Source organism: Coloeus monedula (genome assembly GCF_965178545.1).
Source record: "Coloeus monedula genome assembly, chromosome: 5".
In the NCBI taxonomy this organism is placed as follows: domain Eukaryota; kingdom Metazoa; phylum Chordata; class Aves; order Passeriformes; family Corvidae; genus Coloeus; species Coloeus monedula.
In genome coordinates, this window is record NC_138785.1 from 25,823,415 (window position 1) to 25,839,894 (window position 16,480).

At 35.8% G+C, this 16,480-nt stretch overlaps 1 protein-coding gene across 2 annotated transcripts in view; it reads right to left on the minus strand.

The window, feature by feature from the left end:
* The window catches only part of GRIA2 (glutamate ionotropic receptor AMPA type subunit 2), a gene marked incomplete at both ends in the record, with an annotated part of 87,139 nt that overhangs the window by 2,890 nt on the left and 67,769 nt on the right, over positions 1-16,480 (minus strand). For both annotated transcript variants that reach the window (XM_082282535.1, XM_082282534.1), the window contains 4 exons: positions 1-92; positions 10,931-11,129; positions 14,952-15,322; positions 15,827-16,033. The exon at positions 1-92 is cut by the window's left edge and continues 156 nt beyond it. In XM_082282535.1, coding sequence (XP_082138661.1) covers positions 1-92; positions 10,931-11,129; positions 14,952-15,322; positions 15,827-16,033 — 869 coding nt within the window. The remainder of the gene's footprint in view (positions 93-10,930; positions 11,130-14,951; positions 15,323-15,826; positions 16,034-16,480) is intronic.

Genomic DNA, 16,480 nt, shown 5'->3' on the forward strand with positions numbered 1-16,480 from the left:
GCTACCCCTTCTGCTGTAGTCCTCACAAACACAGATGGTTCTGCACTTTTCATATAGGTCCACATTTTATCAAATACTGCAATTTTAGATCTCTGTGGAGACAATATGAAGCCTAATTAACTAATCTTTATGGGGACAGCAAAAGCACACCTGGGAAAATATGATCATGTCACTTTTGAGACAAGTTTATTATCCAGCTTTGAAAGATGGCAGCTCCTGCATTCTCTTTTTCTATTAATATCATGCTGTCACTGTATTTTTTTTTTTTTAATTTGTTACGTGTATGTTGAAGATTTGAAACAAACAGTGCTACTTCCATTTTATAAGAGGCGTGCCAGATTAAAATATAAGGTCTATGTTCAAACTTCAGCAAAATGTTATTCAGGAGTTCCCACTCAAACAAGATAATCTTTTTTGCAGCTCTGCAGCTGTGCATTATGCAAACAAGAGGTGAGCTGAAATGTGTCAGTGGCACTAGAAAACTTCAGATTGCTCCACAGAGAAAACTAAAATTGCTGTGAAAGCCAAAGGGAACATTAATAGTGAGGCACCTGGTTCAAGGTTGTTCTAATACTCCACGTGCCTCTCCAACTCAACACAACAGGTCAGGCTTTTCCTTCAGAAAGATTTTTACCCGAAGTATGTTTCTTTTGCTTTAACCAATTGGTAGTTATAACTATAATTGGCAGTTTTAACTACCAACTGATTGTTATTTTTTAACCTGGAAGAAAATAGAGGAAAACACCTAGATGCTATCAGAAAGGAAGCAGTGCTATCAAAGAAACAGCAGGACACATGGACAAGTCAAGGTCAGATATTACTATTTTACGTGCTAATATACTAAATCTGTGCTATGATGAAATTTATAGATGCACTTCGCAACTAAAAATATAACATACACTTCAAAACTGCAGTTCTGCTCTAATATCTATAATGGCACCATTTAAAAAATGAATGAATGAAGTGTAAAAGCATCAGTAACACCCTCAGTAATCTCCCAAGGCTTCACTGTTCCCGTGGTACAGCATTAGTATTTTCCCAGACTTACCCTGATCTTCATGTCCAGAAATGTAGTCTAGGAAGATTTTGAGGCTCAGATTTCTCCCTGGTCTCTGTGTGTCTACTAGTATGAAAGGTTCTGGCAGTACCAAGAACCACTGGAAGTTTTCTAACATCTAAATTTTCTAAGTATTACCAGAATCTACATATACATTGGCACAGTTGGCTCTTTGCAAGTTCTCTTGCAGACCAGTTGTCGGATGTTCTGATCTGTTGATCTATACATACTCACTATACCCATATATACCAAAAGACTTGGATATACTCAGCATAACCAGAATGACAGAAAAATAACTGTGTGCTGAAGGCACAGTGAGTTTCTCAGATTCTTGGAATATCTACCATATTGCATACATATTCCTTCTTTCCAGCCAAATGATCCCAAAACATATGACCTTAAAAACTAGGAGAATCCTAAAAAATTACATACTGCACCATTTCTGAAGAGCCAGTTCACAAAGTAAACCATCATTGTGTACTATCAGGTGGGCAGGTGAACAGGAAAAGGTTGCAAGGAGCAGGTTTCCCAAATGGTAAGTGTTAAGAAGAAACCTCCCACTAGATGGCTCACAGGGTCCTTGCTGTATGGATGAAGGTAGGAATATCTGACCCAGCAATCGTGAAAATGACAATCTGTAAGACATTCCGTAAGAACGTCACCAGAAAATAACACTCAGGATTTGCCATGACCGTGCAGTCCTCTGCAGCCATGAACACTGAAAAACTTCACACTGGAATTCATACAGTTCTGAGTCTGGAGCCCTACCTAGTCGTCGGCCTTTAGATTCCTAAAAAATAAGAGCAGCGAGCCACTCTGTAGGGAATATGGGTGACTTCTAAATTTTTGTTTATATTGCTACACAATATATTCAGTAATACACTTTGTTTTCAGAACTGTGCCATTTCATTTCCTTCCTTATTTCAGAATTTGTATTTATTTGAAAGGTAGAGCTAAATGTAGACAATGGCAGTGTTAAGAGGACACCTAGCATTCTGTGTACACACACACACACACTCACTCATAAAGCCCACTTTATTGGATAATTTAAAAAAAGCACATGTACACATCCTAATTCAAATACACTGCAAAACATGCTACAAGAACTAAAAGCACAGTGCATTGTTACTTAGATTTGGCCAGTGCTAGAGCTGACCATATTTTTTTTTTTTCTGTGCTGTGCTTGTATTGGCTGGGCTAAAGTTAATTTCCTCCACAGTGGTAAATATGGGGCCCTTCATCTCCTTAAAAAAACATGGAAAAGCATGCAGTCATTATCAACGGGGGACAGCATCCTGAGGAAACAGAATCCTTGTGAATGCAGGATGCCCCATGTGCAAGCTGGGCTCCCACACTTGCTATCATGCACTGCAAATACCAGAACCATTCTAGACAGCCATAATGACTACAAGAATGCACGAGTATGGAAATGATCTGCATTGCTCTTAATTACTGTGGCTGATTGCTACTGCAAGGTGACACTCAGTGTATACATGAAATGTTAAAAGTTAATTATCATTTTGGTGTTACTACCAACACTAAAATGACAGTACAAGACCCTAATACTCACGATGAATATTTTTGGTCCCATTATTTAAGACTTCTACAACAATACAATGATACAAAAATGTCCCAGGCACTGACACATTTTTTTTTAGTATCATGTCACCACGGGGCATTTTGCCGATGAAAATTATTATTATTAATATAATAATTATTATTATCGATATCAACTTCATTATATAAATTTTTAAAATTATAAAGATATAATATAGATTAATAAATAATAATTATTCAATCTATAATTATAATATATTGTGATTTTATTATATCTAAAATTTATTTTATTATTATGATTATTATTACAAAGTACACATCCTATTCAAATGTAGCTTCATTAAGAAGCTAATTAGAAAATTAATTTATGCACAGCTTTATCAACTTAATTAACTTTATTTTGTGGGTCATCAGATAACCCATTTTGACATAACTATTTTGACATTCAAAGACCTATTATTCTTAAAACTGGGGTGCTGTAATTAGTATGCCATTGACAGAAACAGCTCTTCAAACTACTAACATTCTACTACATGACGATCTTGTACTGTGGGAATAGATCTCCAATCCTCAAACATGATTTGTGAAACCATCTTGTTCACCTTCCATTCTTGTTGACCTTCCTGAACAAAAGGACAGGAAGTGATAATGTTACCAGTAGCTAAAAAGTGTAATAAAACCCCAAACTTGCTAATTTAGTCAGTAAATAAAATATTAATAGATCAAAAAAAACCAAAACCCACACAGAAAACAATAGAACTATTATTTTTTACTTAATTAGCTGAAGATTAAGTACTTTGAAGCACCAGCATTTATACTGGGTGAATACTTAAGGTGAGTAAGTTCAAATGAATGTAATTTCTAAATTTTGTAATATATGGATTATTCAGTAATGGTAAAAATTATTTACATCTTCTTAAGATGCCATTTTATGGCTTTTCAGTTTCCATTACTTAATTGAGCTACCAAAAATATCTTTAATATATTTGGTCTTACTAATAAAAAAATCTAAAACATTCTACTTCATGAATTAATTCCTCGAAAGTGTATTTAAATAATTTTCTCCAGAAATGTGCAAGACAATGACCTTATATAATCATCATATTCTCCATGTGATTTAAAGAGTTAAGCGACCAAGGTTGTTCTTACCAAGGTATGTTCCCAAATCATTTAAGTGCCATTAAAATACTGCTGAAATGACTCCTCCTCTGAGACTTACTAATTTCAATTTCCTCAGAATTGAAATTCCTCCCCACAATTCAGCATGTTCATAAAATCAAAGCAGATCATTTCAATACCATTTCTTTGAAAACTTGGATAAATGTCACAAAAACCTAATTTCTACAGTTTTGAAGTGCTGATGACAAGGGAAAGTACGCTGTCCACTCCTAGAACTTACTTCACTGTAATAAACCTTCTGATTGTGACAATTGTGTTACAGTCATGTTGTGGCATCTACTACCAAAGCTTTGCAACATCACTGTAATACAAATGTAGATTTGTAAGCAGGATCTCAATTTGCTTAGATGAAACCTGGTAACAAAGAGGAGACAGCACGCGGTATGTTGTGAACTGAAGAAAATCCAGCAAACAACGGCAGGTTTTCAAACCTCACAAGTGAAAAAAAGAATGCCAGAAAGGAAAGTATATCTGCTCTATGGTGTGAAGAAATGAAGAGAACAAAGACAATCTACATAAATGACCACAATCTAAATATATACCTTAGTCTTGTTTTTGATGAGGTTAATGTCAAAGAAGACTGGAACACCTGACATTGTGGATGTCCCATCTCTGGAGGTGTTAAAGACCAGGCTGGATGGGGGCTCTGAGCAACCTGGTCTAGTGGAAGGTGTCCCTGCCCATGGCAGGGGGGTTGAAACTGGATGATCTTTAAAGTCCCTTCAACCCAAACCATTCTATGACTAAGTAATAGGAATGAGGGTACAGAAAAGAGATGATCAAGATGAATGAAAAGAAAAATAACTCATTGCACCCATACTGGGGGAGCAGGAATAAACTGAATACCAAAACACAAAAGTACTTTTTCAAGTAGTCACAAATCTGTAGAGAAGTGCAAATGCTGTTCTTGGAGTCTAGAACCATAAACATACTGCCTGGACTGAGGAATGAAAAAGCATTCGAACTCCTCTTTTGGTATAGCATACACAGCTTCAGATGGCATTTTAAAGTGAAAACATTACAAGACAGAAATGACTAAGATTAGTAAGAAAGGAAATTGGGATGTCAAAACACAGACAATGGAAAATGATTTATTTATTATATATGAGAAATGGAAAATTCTCATCACTAGAATGATAGAAATGAAACTTTCTAGTTCAAAAGCATGATCCAGCAATTTGGGACCAGTAAGAAAATCTGCAATAAAATTGGAGATCATCAGCTGATAAAAACAAAAGAAACACAGATCTGTCACTATGATCAAAATGGTTACCAGAAAAGTGTGATAGAATTGGGAGAAAATTATTTCTAGAAAAGATAAAGAAATATTAATGCATTTGTACAAAGCAAACTAAGATCTTGGATGGCAAACAAAGTACACTTCTGCTCATTCAGGTATAATGTGTCAGGAAAATAAACACTGAGAAGAAAAAGATCTACATAATAATTATTAATGTACTGTAACAATTGAGAATAAACCAACTATAAATACATACAGGCTGGAAAATAAAAGATGCTTCTAAACCATAGCAAGGGTAATGTGGAAAGAGAAAAAAAAAATCTAAAAAATAACAAAAATAGATGCTATGAGGAAAAAAAGAAAGTACTGATTACTGCATTATTTCTTTTAAAATAACTTTCAAAATGGCCTAAATCAATTCTTCTCTGTTGTCCAGATGCAAGGACCTCAAAAAACAAGAGACAAGTGAAAATTAATCACTTGAACCCTCTGTATCAAACAGGAGGGGGAGATGTTGGAACCCTGGGTTCTGAGAATTTCAGCCTTTCAGTGCTGATAGGCATTGATCCTCAGAAACACACTGTATTCGATCCAAAACCCTGGGAAGTTTCCTAAATTGTGTGGTAACACTGAGGTTGTTGCTGTGTAATTAAAAGTTATGTCACTGGGTGAAATATGTAGAAATGTAGAAAACTAGGTTTAGAAGATACAGGTAATAATAGGTTACAATATGGAGGATTTGGGGTGTGGATTTATGTCTGCTTTCTTCTCCTTCTTCTTCACAAATCTGAATGTTCTGTCATTGGGTCAAAAGTTCCACATTGCAGAACATGAAAAGTTAGTAATTAGATTGTAAGTAAAAACATATAATTGGTTAGTTTAGACTTTAAAAGGCTTGGAAAACTTGTCAACCTTGGAGGCACACACTGTGCAGCTGTATTACTGATAAGATATAATAAACAACTAAGTCCAAACAAAAATTCTCAATCTCCTGAGTCTCAATTCAAACTCTGAGTAAAAGATGTAGAGAAAAAAGAAGAAAAAGTGATAGGAAAGTATAAGCATATCCTCAATAATATGCTATTGGATGCAAAGGCAGTCCTTGCACCAACTCGGGGCTCAGATCTGACTCTCCTCACTATTTCAGCTGTGGACCTTTTTCTCCTATCAATCTAAAGAGCCAAACCCGCACTCTCCAGGCACATCTGCTTTGCAGATCTATGAAGTGCCAGTCCTACACCCTCTCTGCCTCTTAAAGTATCAAGCAGAGTTCATAGCAAATGTTACAGGGTATTTCATGGCTGAGTCTTTCAACTCGTTCGCCTCTCAGAGGCTTCTGTGGAGCTAGTCAAAATAAAACTCTGGAAATGTATGTTCTGTATTTCTTCTGCATCTCAAACTTCAAAAATTGAGGCTGAGGTATGATTCATAGCTTTTTAACCTCAACTTAATTTAAAGAAAAAATCATGTTTCTTCTCTTCGCACCAGTTTTAAAGATTTCTGTGGTTTTGTTTTTTTTTTAGAAATCTCAGTATCTTGATGTGCATGAAGGCAGATTGAGGTTCATATGCTGTATGCTTTTTTTTGCATCCCCTCTTGTAATGCAATTGTTAACATAAATACTTTTACAAATTAAAAAATATTTCAAAATACTTAAAGCAGAGGCACTGGGCTTTTGTTGAAGATACTCGGAAAAGACATTGCTACTTTCCTTCAGGCCAAATTTTCATTGCCTCCCAACAAACAACACTTTTGCAGCAGAAATGACTCGAGCTCTTGTCAGCTCTTATGTTTGTTTCTGGCTTTCCACTGTGTGAGAGGATTTCTCTACAAGATTGTAAGGACTGTGATCCTTCCAGCACGTTTCCAATGCCCACCTTTTCATTCTGCAACTCTTGCCTCTTCAGCAAGAATAAGCAACTCTTAAACAGTCTTCTCAGTGAAAGATAAGGGATACTTCCCTGTTATGGAGCAGTTCTACTTGCTTTTATTTTGGCAGAGGATCTATTCTTAAAGGCCACCAAAACATTTACAATGAAACAGACTGGTCTGTCCATGTTACACTATAGGTTCAAAAATAGGTAATATGAAGAGATTTTAAATAAAAACTAATGCAGAGAGAAAATAAATTAGTTATTTCTCTGCACATCATTTTCTTTTTGAGATGCCTTATTACCTTCCATATAGTTACAATTCATCTTCTGAAATGGAAAAAAAGGTGGGATGATTGATTTGATTTGTCTATCCAATTTGTACATATCTTTAATGAGCAGCGTTAGGAATACAGCAAAAATATGACAGAACTGTAAAAATAATTAACTTTTGTTCTTGTATCATTTTGATATTAATTTTCAATATACCTTCAAGCAGGTGAAAAGTATGTCAGTGTTCCAGGGAATGCCTGAATATTTACTTTGATTCTTTGTTCCAGTGCCGTAGCCCATGAAAGTACGTGAAAAGCTAACACATATAGATAATGCTTTCAAATTAGCTTCTGCAGTGGCAGGTGAGCAGTAGACTATCTTTTTGGGTTAGTGACTTTTTTCCCCTTCAAAGCACAACTACGTGTCCTGGCTAATGCACATACCAACTGTGAAATCACGCAAGGCAAAGACAGCGTGCGACTGTGGACAGTGTCACCAAGACGTACCGGAGCGACAACATTTCACTGCCCACCATGTAGCTCTCCATCAGGTAGTACCTGTGACCCAGCAATTAGAGAGATGATGATGCACAAGACCAAGTGAAATGACTCCTGAATTTTCCCGGCGGTGCTTGCAGACTTATCTGCATTCTCACCACTACAATCCACTACTGATTTCAGAAAAACAATGCACTTTGGGGAAACCATGGCCACACTTACTTTGTTGTTTTGCCCATAACCCAAAAGAAAATGCAAAAGCAATGCATTATATACCTTTGTTTAGGCTTTCAGTTGCACTAAGAACTCTGCAAGGACTATCTATAAAGCAGAGGCATTAGGAAGAATCAGAAGTGGTAAATATCCCAACTCAGCGGAACAGAGCTCTCTAGACGTGGATTGTACTTGTGATTCTACTAGTACTGACTCTGAGATCTCCTGAGGAAAACTACTACACATTCTGGTATTTACAGAGACCAGATTGATCTGTCATTAAAGAAAAAACATTCTGTCTCTGTAGACTTATAGCTACAAAATTATCTATAAGATTATTACTAACAAGCAATAGTATCTTGATGATGTTTGTGTCATTATTTTTGTCACCTTTTTTTTTTTATTTTAAGAATACTTTAAAATCCATTATTTTTGTACTGGTATTTCCTATGTAGAATGTACCAAGCCTCTGCTTCTCATCTTAAAGCAGCACTAGAAACACGAGAGCACAATGCTTTTTCATCTCTTTTTCTCAGTTATGTTTCTTGATGCAGTGCCAAGTGATGCTCTAGGCACTCTTGGCAAGAATACTTCCTGCAGGTCCATACTACCTTTAAATCTAGGAAGTGCCTACCTAAATTGGGGTAAAGTGCAAAGGCAACACATTCTTTAGTCATGAATGGCAAGGATGTTATCCCCAAGTGATATGGGCTACCTTGTGTGCTACTGTCTATAGGATATGTGATGAGCAGTAAGGAGCTGAAAAAAGGCTTGACCCCACCTCTTTCAACTAACATTACACACATATATATTCAGCTATTCCAAACAGGATTTTTCAGGCAACGTTCACCATCTAAGCAATTTCCAAGAATTCCTTTCTGAAAAGTACTGCAAAACATCTCTTCTTCAATTGTGTCATGTGTTATCACAAAACATGTTTTAGTAGCAAAGATAATTCGGTGTTCTGTTCTCATCCCCAGTACACAACTACCTTTAATTTTGTGCTGACCCAGAAATTAGGGCTCTGCTAGTGAAGATTCAGTACACATTCCATCGATAGAAAACAAACTTGTAAATAATGCTACTTCCTGAAAACAGACTAACTGAAAAACCCCGTATGTGTTTTATAATTCCTGGGAGTGACAGAGCAGAAGCCAGACCATTTTAACTTGCTGCTAGAAATACATTCAAGTTGTTTTCAGCTGTTCAAAGAATTTGAGTGCTAATTTCAGGTCATATAAAAATCACACATCCAGTCCAATCCAGTCAGAATACAGATATACTCTAGGTATAGAGTATCTAGAAATTTTAATCTCCTTAGTGATAGAGATAGCTTTCACATTGTCTTCAGCAGAGAGAGTATCATCTTGAAACTTGGGTTTCAGGCCTCTTGAAAACAAATGCTGGCAGTTGTTATTTCTTGAAAAGTAACTGGACAAGTTTAAGTGATTTTTAGGAAACAGTAGATAGAGGCATCAGGTTAAGAAGTTGTTTTGCACATACTGTGATATAACTTGTGATAGAAATTGCTGAGTAGAAATTTCCAGAGATCATTAGTTTTGTTTGTGCAGACCCAAATATAACTAAACCAAAGATGAAGAATATGCCCTCACAAACCCTCTACCTAATTTTTACAAAAGTAACTTTTTAGTGCTCAAGCAATCGCCAGGAACACCATTGTGTAAAAGTGGAAATATGTACATATATGCTAGGAGTACAACTAGACACTAATGCATGCACATACAAACACTTTTTGTTTAAAATATAAATGCTTAAAAATCTCTAAGAGAGAAACTATTCAAAAGAAGTGACCTACTGTTAATTCACATTCAATCCCCAGGAACCCCCTTGTAGAGTGTTCTAAAAGGTTTATGTTCACAAAACCAGAAACATGCCTGTATGCTTCTAAATGCTTCTAAAGACTCTTAGTACAAACCCAGTCTCATTTTTACCAGCTCACACACCTGATGTTAGTTTTGGTTTAGCCAACAGGAATGCAATCAGCAGCAGGTTTTATTACTGAACCTATCTTCAAAATCAGAATATTTCTACAGTTGAGACAAATACGATTCTTATTTAGTCCATTACCACTTAAGCATGCATTATAGGCTCCAGTGAAAACTATAACCTAGAAGTTACTGCTCTAATTATACAGTATATAAAAAAATCTGTGAGAATATGTTTAATTTCATTTTCATGTCAGTGTATGTTTGAAATATAAATGAATTATTTGTAACTATTTTAAAACACAGTTTGTTAAATGTAACATCATGCACTAAAAAGCATGAAAACAGAAGTTTCTTTCTATTTTAGCACTTCAGATGTGTTTCCTTCATACAGTGAGAGACACACAGAGCACACAGACAAGGCGAGGCCGTTCTGGGCTTATTCTCTCAGCAGCCTTAGTCTCTCACTCATTTGCTGGATGGATTTCACCAGGCTAGCTGATGTCTCAAGGGTAGCCTCAGACTCACACATTGGAAGTTTCATGTATTTTTAAAACTGCAATACCCAGAGGCAGGAGGTGAGGACTGACAGGCTTCCAAGGCATTAATATAACACAAGTACAAGTAAGAACTGTTTTTAAAAGCAGGCATGTATTTTCTATGGCAACTGACAGGATTATATCCCATTCCCCATCTGCAATCTTGAAAAATCATGTAGAATACTTATTAAAACATGAATATGCACCTTCCCATGTTCTTATTCACTGTATGGGTACCTAAAATATAGCAGAGCTATGAAACAGATAAATGACATCAACTTCCTTCTTCAAACATACCTTGTTTTTCACTGTATAGTGGAGTATTTCTTTAGGTAATGTCGCTTCACATATTTATATCAAGACCCTTATGTTTGTATATAAATAATAAAATGTAAATTACAAATAAACAGGAACACTTATACTTGTGAGTTGAGCTGTGCAGATCACACTTTCATAGCAATCTTTTAATAAAGCCAAGGGAAAAAGGGAAAACACATGTACATGATGGAAGACCTACTTAAAACAATCTTAAAAAAAAAAAAAAGTAGAGATTCTTACCCTAAAAAACTCTTTAGTGGAGCCAGAATCTAATGTTCCATAAGCAATTTCTGTTTGCTTGGAAAGATCCTCTGCACTTTCAATGGGGGACACCATCCTCTCAACCGTCAGGAAGGCAGCTAAGTTAGCCGTGTAGGATGAGATTATGATGAGGGTAAAGAACCACCACACACCTCCAACAATGCGCCCCGACAGGGATCTAGTAACAAGTATGAAATGGATTTGTAAAGTGAAATGGAAGTCCTAAAAAGGAACACGTTATCAGTTTTATGCAAATGATGCATTATACTATAGGGAAGCATTTCAGGCTATCTCAGAGTCCAGCTCTGCATATGCATCGTATGGGAAATCAAGGCATTCTCCACTGGATCTCCTGGACTTTGCTGAAATCAGGACTCCAGAGTTTTCTTTTGGGAGAACCTAGTGATCCAGTTCTTCAAAGTTTTGACAACCCTTGAAGACTTGAAGGAAACTGCTCCCATCATAATGTGCTATATTTAACACAAACTTTTTGTTCCCTCTGAAGCGATTTTGTGTGACATTATGATGAGGATCAAACAAAATCAGCGAAACAGTGCTTTCAGATAAACCAGTATGCACTTTAAAATCAAGGGCCTTGATTGTTTTTATAAGACATTCAGACAAAGACTGATTTCCACAAAACAATGGCTTATGCTGCTGTACACAACCTGTACTGAGAAACAAATAGCATTATTTGTAAGGAAAGCTTGCCCAGGGAATATCTATAGGCTAAAAAGTGCACACGACTTTTGGAAGATACAAGCATTTAACAAACAGAGGACTGGACATGAAATCAGTGATAATACAGAAGAATGGTGAAGAAAGTATATTTTTAAAAATAATAATAATCTGATGTTTATAACTGCAGCAGGTGGGCTCTTATGGATCTGTGTTTTGCTTCTCCTGCTCAAGAAGAAAGAAGAAAAGAGAACTCAAGAAAATTTATAAAACAGTATAAAGCACATAACTCAACTCAGTAATTTTCAATAACAGAAAACTAATATAAGAGAAATACTGATATTACATTATTGTCAAATTTGGAATTTTTTTTCGCGATCCTTTAAACTTTGAAATTAATTACTACTTTGTTTTCAAACAAGATATTATAGGAAACAGTATATAATCTTTGGAGATGTGCTTAATTACTTGGCAGAAATGTGCATGCAGCTGAAAGTCTAGTACTAGGGCATTGCAGTAGCTCAGGTATGTCTTGGTGTGTCTCCTGTATTCATTAAGTAAACAAATTAGGAATCACAGGAACCAAATTAAATGCAACCAATTCTGGACAAATTATTTTTTCTAATTGCTACTGTATAAAATTTCTGTCATAATTCTGACATAGAAAGATTTATTCCATATCACAACAGTCTCACTAATTCACTCTACTACAAGAAAATCAAGTCAGATGAGGTCCAAAACGTGTTATCAAAAGGACCATAGAAAAAAAATTATTTCAAACTCATTCTAAAGTGAGATGTATTCTGCAAACATGCTTTCCATCACCTTTGAAAAAACATCACATACTTATTTTGAAATGGAGGTAATTAGAATATCAGCTAATTCTACAAGTAAAATATTGAGTTATAAGATATACTGATTATATTATATTATGTATTTGCAAGGTAAAATCTGTCAATGTGTATTTAATAACTACCAACTTTATGGAACTTTATATTGTATTGATGACACTATAAATGACAACAATTTTCAAAAGTCCATGATCTATAAGCCACTGACTTTGTGAAAAAAGAATAAGCTCAATATGAATCCAGAAATTATGCTCCCACATGAATTTTACAAGTAGAATTATTTGGGGTGTCATTTGTATTCAACATTTCCCCAGCCAGTCTGTCACAGACTTCTTTTTTTATGTACATTTTGAAAAGTTTCTAAAATGTGCTAGTATGAACCCACACTTTAGAGGCACCTTATTTACCAGACCTTTAAGAACTAAAACAAAAATTTCTGCCAACAGTTACATAAATTTGTGCACCATATTTTGTACTTAGAAAGGCATTATCTGGCAGAATGGAGAGCACACTCACTTCTCAGAAAAGATGAGGAAAACTTTGCTCTAAGTTATGATTATCATATAATATATTATTCTATTCTTTTGTTCCTCTACTACCCATGAGGCAACATAGGGACTGCTATTACAGACCATTTCCAGGTGGCCCAGTCTTACTCAGGACCACCTTCTATTTCAGACTCAGGGAATCCTGGTAACTTGTCTACTCTAAAAGCCTTAGAGCAATTGTCATTTTTATAAGAGAAATGATTGCCATAGTGCAAAATTTAACTTCAGAAAGGTAGTTTGTTGATGCCTGAAGATAGTCCTTTTTATATTTACTCTGATTCATCTGTAGGCAGTTTAAATTCCATAGTGAAATGTTTTGCAAAATCAGAAGTAACAAGTTTTTTTTAGCCCCTTTCTATTTTTATAATAAACAGATAATATACAAACTAACTACCTTCCTCCAAATTATGTTTGCAATGAAATAAAGTTAAATGCTTCACTGAAACTAAATATTGAATATCCAAAATTGAGTTTCATGCACCTTTTGTGATGACTATTTGCTATCACTATTCTTGCACTACCTTTCAAAAGCTATCAAACCATATAAAACAACCATTGTGCTTTCATAGCTAGTAAAATAACAATGATAACAAGAAAAGGATCATAATTCTACTATAGCCTTGATTCAATAAAAAAAATTTTGTACTAATAGGTGACTTAGCAGTCAACTCCAGCTGTGAAGTGTGTAATCAATACAAAAACCCCACAGGAGTGAAATTAACACAACTTCTCATGATCTGCAACAATTTGCCCTCTTCACTGTCTTGTCTCTTGCATAAAATTCTTATTGTGTTCCATGCCAAATGCATTGCATCTTTCATCATAAAGGCTGGCATCTCCCTCTGTGATACAGCAGCCTTTACACAGAATTGCTTAAGTTTTCACACAATAAATGCTGCTTTTTCTGCAGCAGAACAACTTGAAAACCTGCTTTTGCCTTTTGGGATGCATGACTTATATCTAAGAAACGCTCCCTTGGTATGATTTATTTTGACCACCAACCACCAGCCTTGCTAGAAATTGACCTGTTCCCTGTCTTAATTCAGGATGTTTACAAGATGTAATTATCCTAAGCAGTTTTAACTAAGTCTTCTGGTTTGATTTCCTTAAACCCAGCTGCCCTATTTAAATTGTTACTGTATTTCCTTCAAGCAGCAAACAGCTATTTACCTACCTACTTACCACATTGCTGAAACAAGGCTAGAACCACTTGTGCACAAGCAAAATAGAATATTTAATAAACTGCAAAGGAATTAAGTGCTTTACAGTTGTCCCTAATCAAGTAGAAGAAAATCCATGAGGAATTAAGCACTTATGAACTGGACCTTCAGATTCATTTTCGCAACTTCCTTTGTGAGTTCTCTGAAACTAGGACATGTAAAAACAGTAGTGTTTTGCAAATACCCTCATGAAATTAGAGCCATCATGAGACTTTTATTTCAGTTCAAGGCTCTCTTGGGGAGTAAGAACGTGTTCATAACCATGTTATGATATGTAGTGAGTTTTAGAGGGAAAGTGCTGCCTGTGTAGTTCGTGACTAGTATGTTATCCTTTTTTCCCACTACAGTTGTTGTGAACCATGTGCACTGTCAACTGTAAAATGGGAATATGCAGCAAAAACACGGTACCCCTCCAAGAAGGCATGGAATGATGTGAACCTTATGCATTTTACAGTCTCTTCATGGTGTATATAAATCCACTTGGAAAATTTATGATCGACATTAAGACGGTATCGATCAACTACATCCTGACCCTATGTCACAGACAAGTGCTTTTATTTCAAGGACTTCTGTGACTTTAGGGAGGAAAAAAACCATTGCAATAATTTCTCTCCAAGAATGAAAATATATGCACCATGAACCTCTTCTGGCTGAGATGGCTGAGACCAAAAATGCACAAAGTTGAAATGAGTGAGTAACCAACCTTGGCGAAATATCGCATCCTTGCTGCATAAAGGCACCCAGGGAAAACCAGAGACTATTAAATATCCCAAATTCATTAGTTGATTCATTAGTTTGCGTTTCTCTTCCATCTTCAAATTCCTCAGTGTGCCACTCGTATGGGCTAAATCTGCTGACCAGGAATAAAACTACACTGACCCCAATGTAGGCAAAAACAATGCACATCCAGATTTCATATGCTAACGGATCAAGAAAGGAAAACACTCCTGGCTTGGACTTCTGAGGCTTCTTGATCATTATTGATATCCCCAGGCTCATAAAGGGCTTTGAGAAGTCAATCACCTCTTCTCTCACCAATGTTATAGTTAATGGAGCGATTGCAATATCGGCTTTCTGTAAAGGAAGAAAAAAAAGCAAATAATAGCTAATGCAATGAACAAAGCAAAAAATGGTTTCATTTCTATGGTATTTCACAAATAGAAAATAGGACAGCAGAGACACCAGCAACATTTGTTTCACTGAGAACATCCTGTGGAGAATTTCAGAAATTTTCAGTTGAGCTCATACTGAAATACATACAGCCATATGGCTGATGTAATCTAAGTTTTTGCTTTTATATATGCCCTATTAAAAGCATATGGCATTTAGAAGTTTAGCAAAGTACTTAGCTTTTCACCTGGTCAGGAGGATGAAATATGCATTCACGTCCCCCCAACTTCATTTGCATTTAAAATATAATTTAAGGTTTTACTTTCAAAATTTTTCAAGCCATTAGATGTTAATAATTCCTATCAAATTAATTAAATAACTTTCCTACACTCTAGAGAGAAAACGAAACCAAATCCCACTCCTTCCATCAGTCATCTTTAATGGCTTTATTATAGGAAATTTTCTTACCCCATAAACAAGTTCTCCAACCATCCCATTCCAGATTTTGGTGTCTGCATCCCTTGCCCCATACTTGCCATCCCCAACAATTGTGAGCTTATATTTGAATCCACAGTGCTTAGCAATTTCTGTAGCTAAGTCCACACAATAGCCCTCATATCGATCATTTCCTTCAAGCATTTCGTGATTTTTCTTCATCATGACATATGGGGACTCCTGCACAGAAAGAACTTGCCTTAGCTACTTGACAGAGATGTTCATCAGTTGTACACGTCACAGATTAGTAAATTCCCTTTTACATGTGAAAAGAGAGAGCGGATACCATCTGTATCATACATGCTATGTACACGTTAGTTGTTAATTATTAATGTGACATGTCTTTAACACAGTTAAAAGCTGCATTCTCCAGAGTTATACACAAATAACAATACTTACAGGCATAGGGATTCCCAGAAGTATGTTAATAATGACCATGAATGTTAACAGGAGTTATGCATTCAGAGAAGAAAGAGTAAATTCCAAAATCAGTTTCTTTCTCTCATACAGTTTCGATGGAAGAAGGCAAAGGTATTTAGTTGCTTGTTGTCTTACACAAGAAAATTATTTTCTATTTCACAACGACATCTCTCCCTGGGAAAACACTTGAGGCTCTCAAGGCTGTAT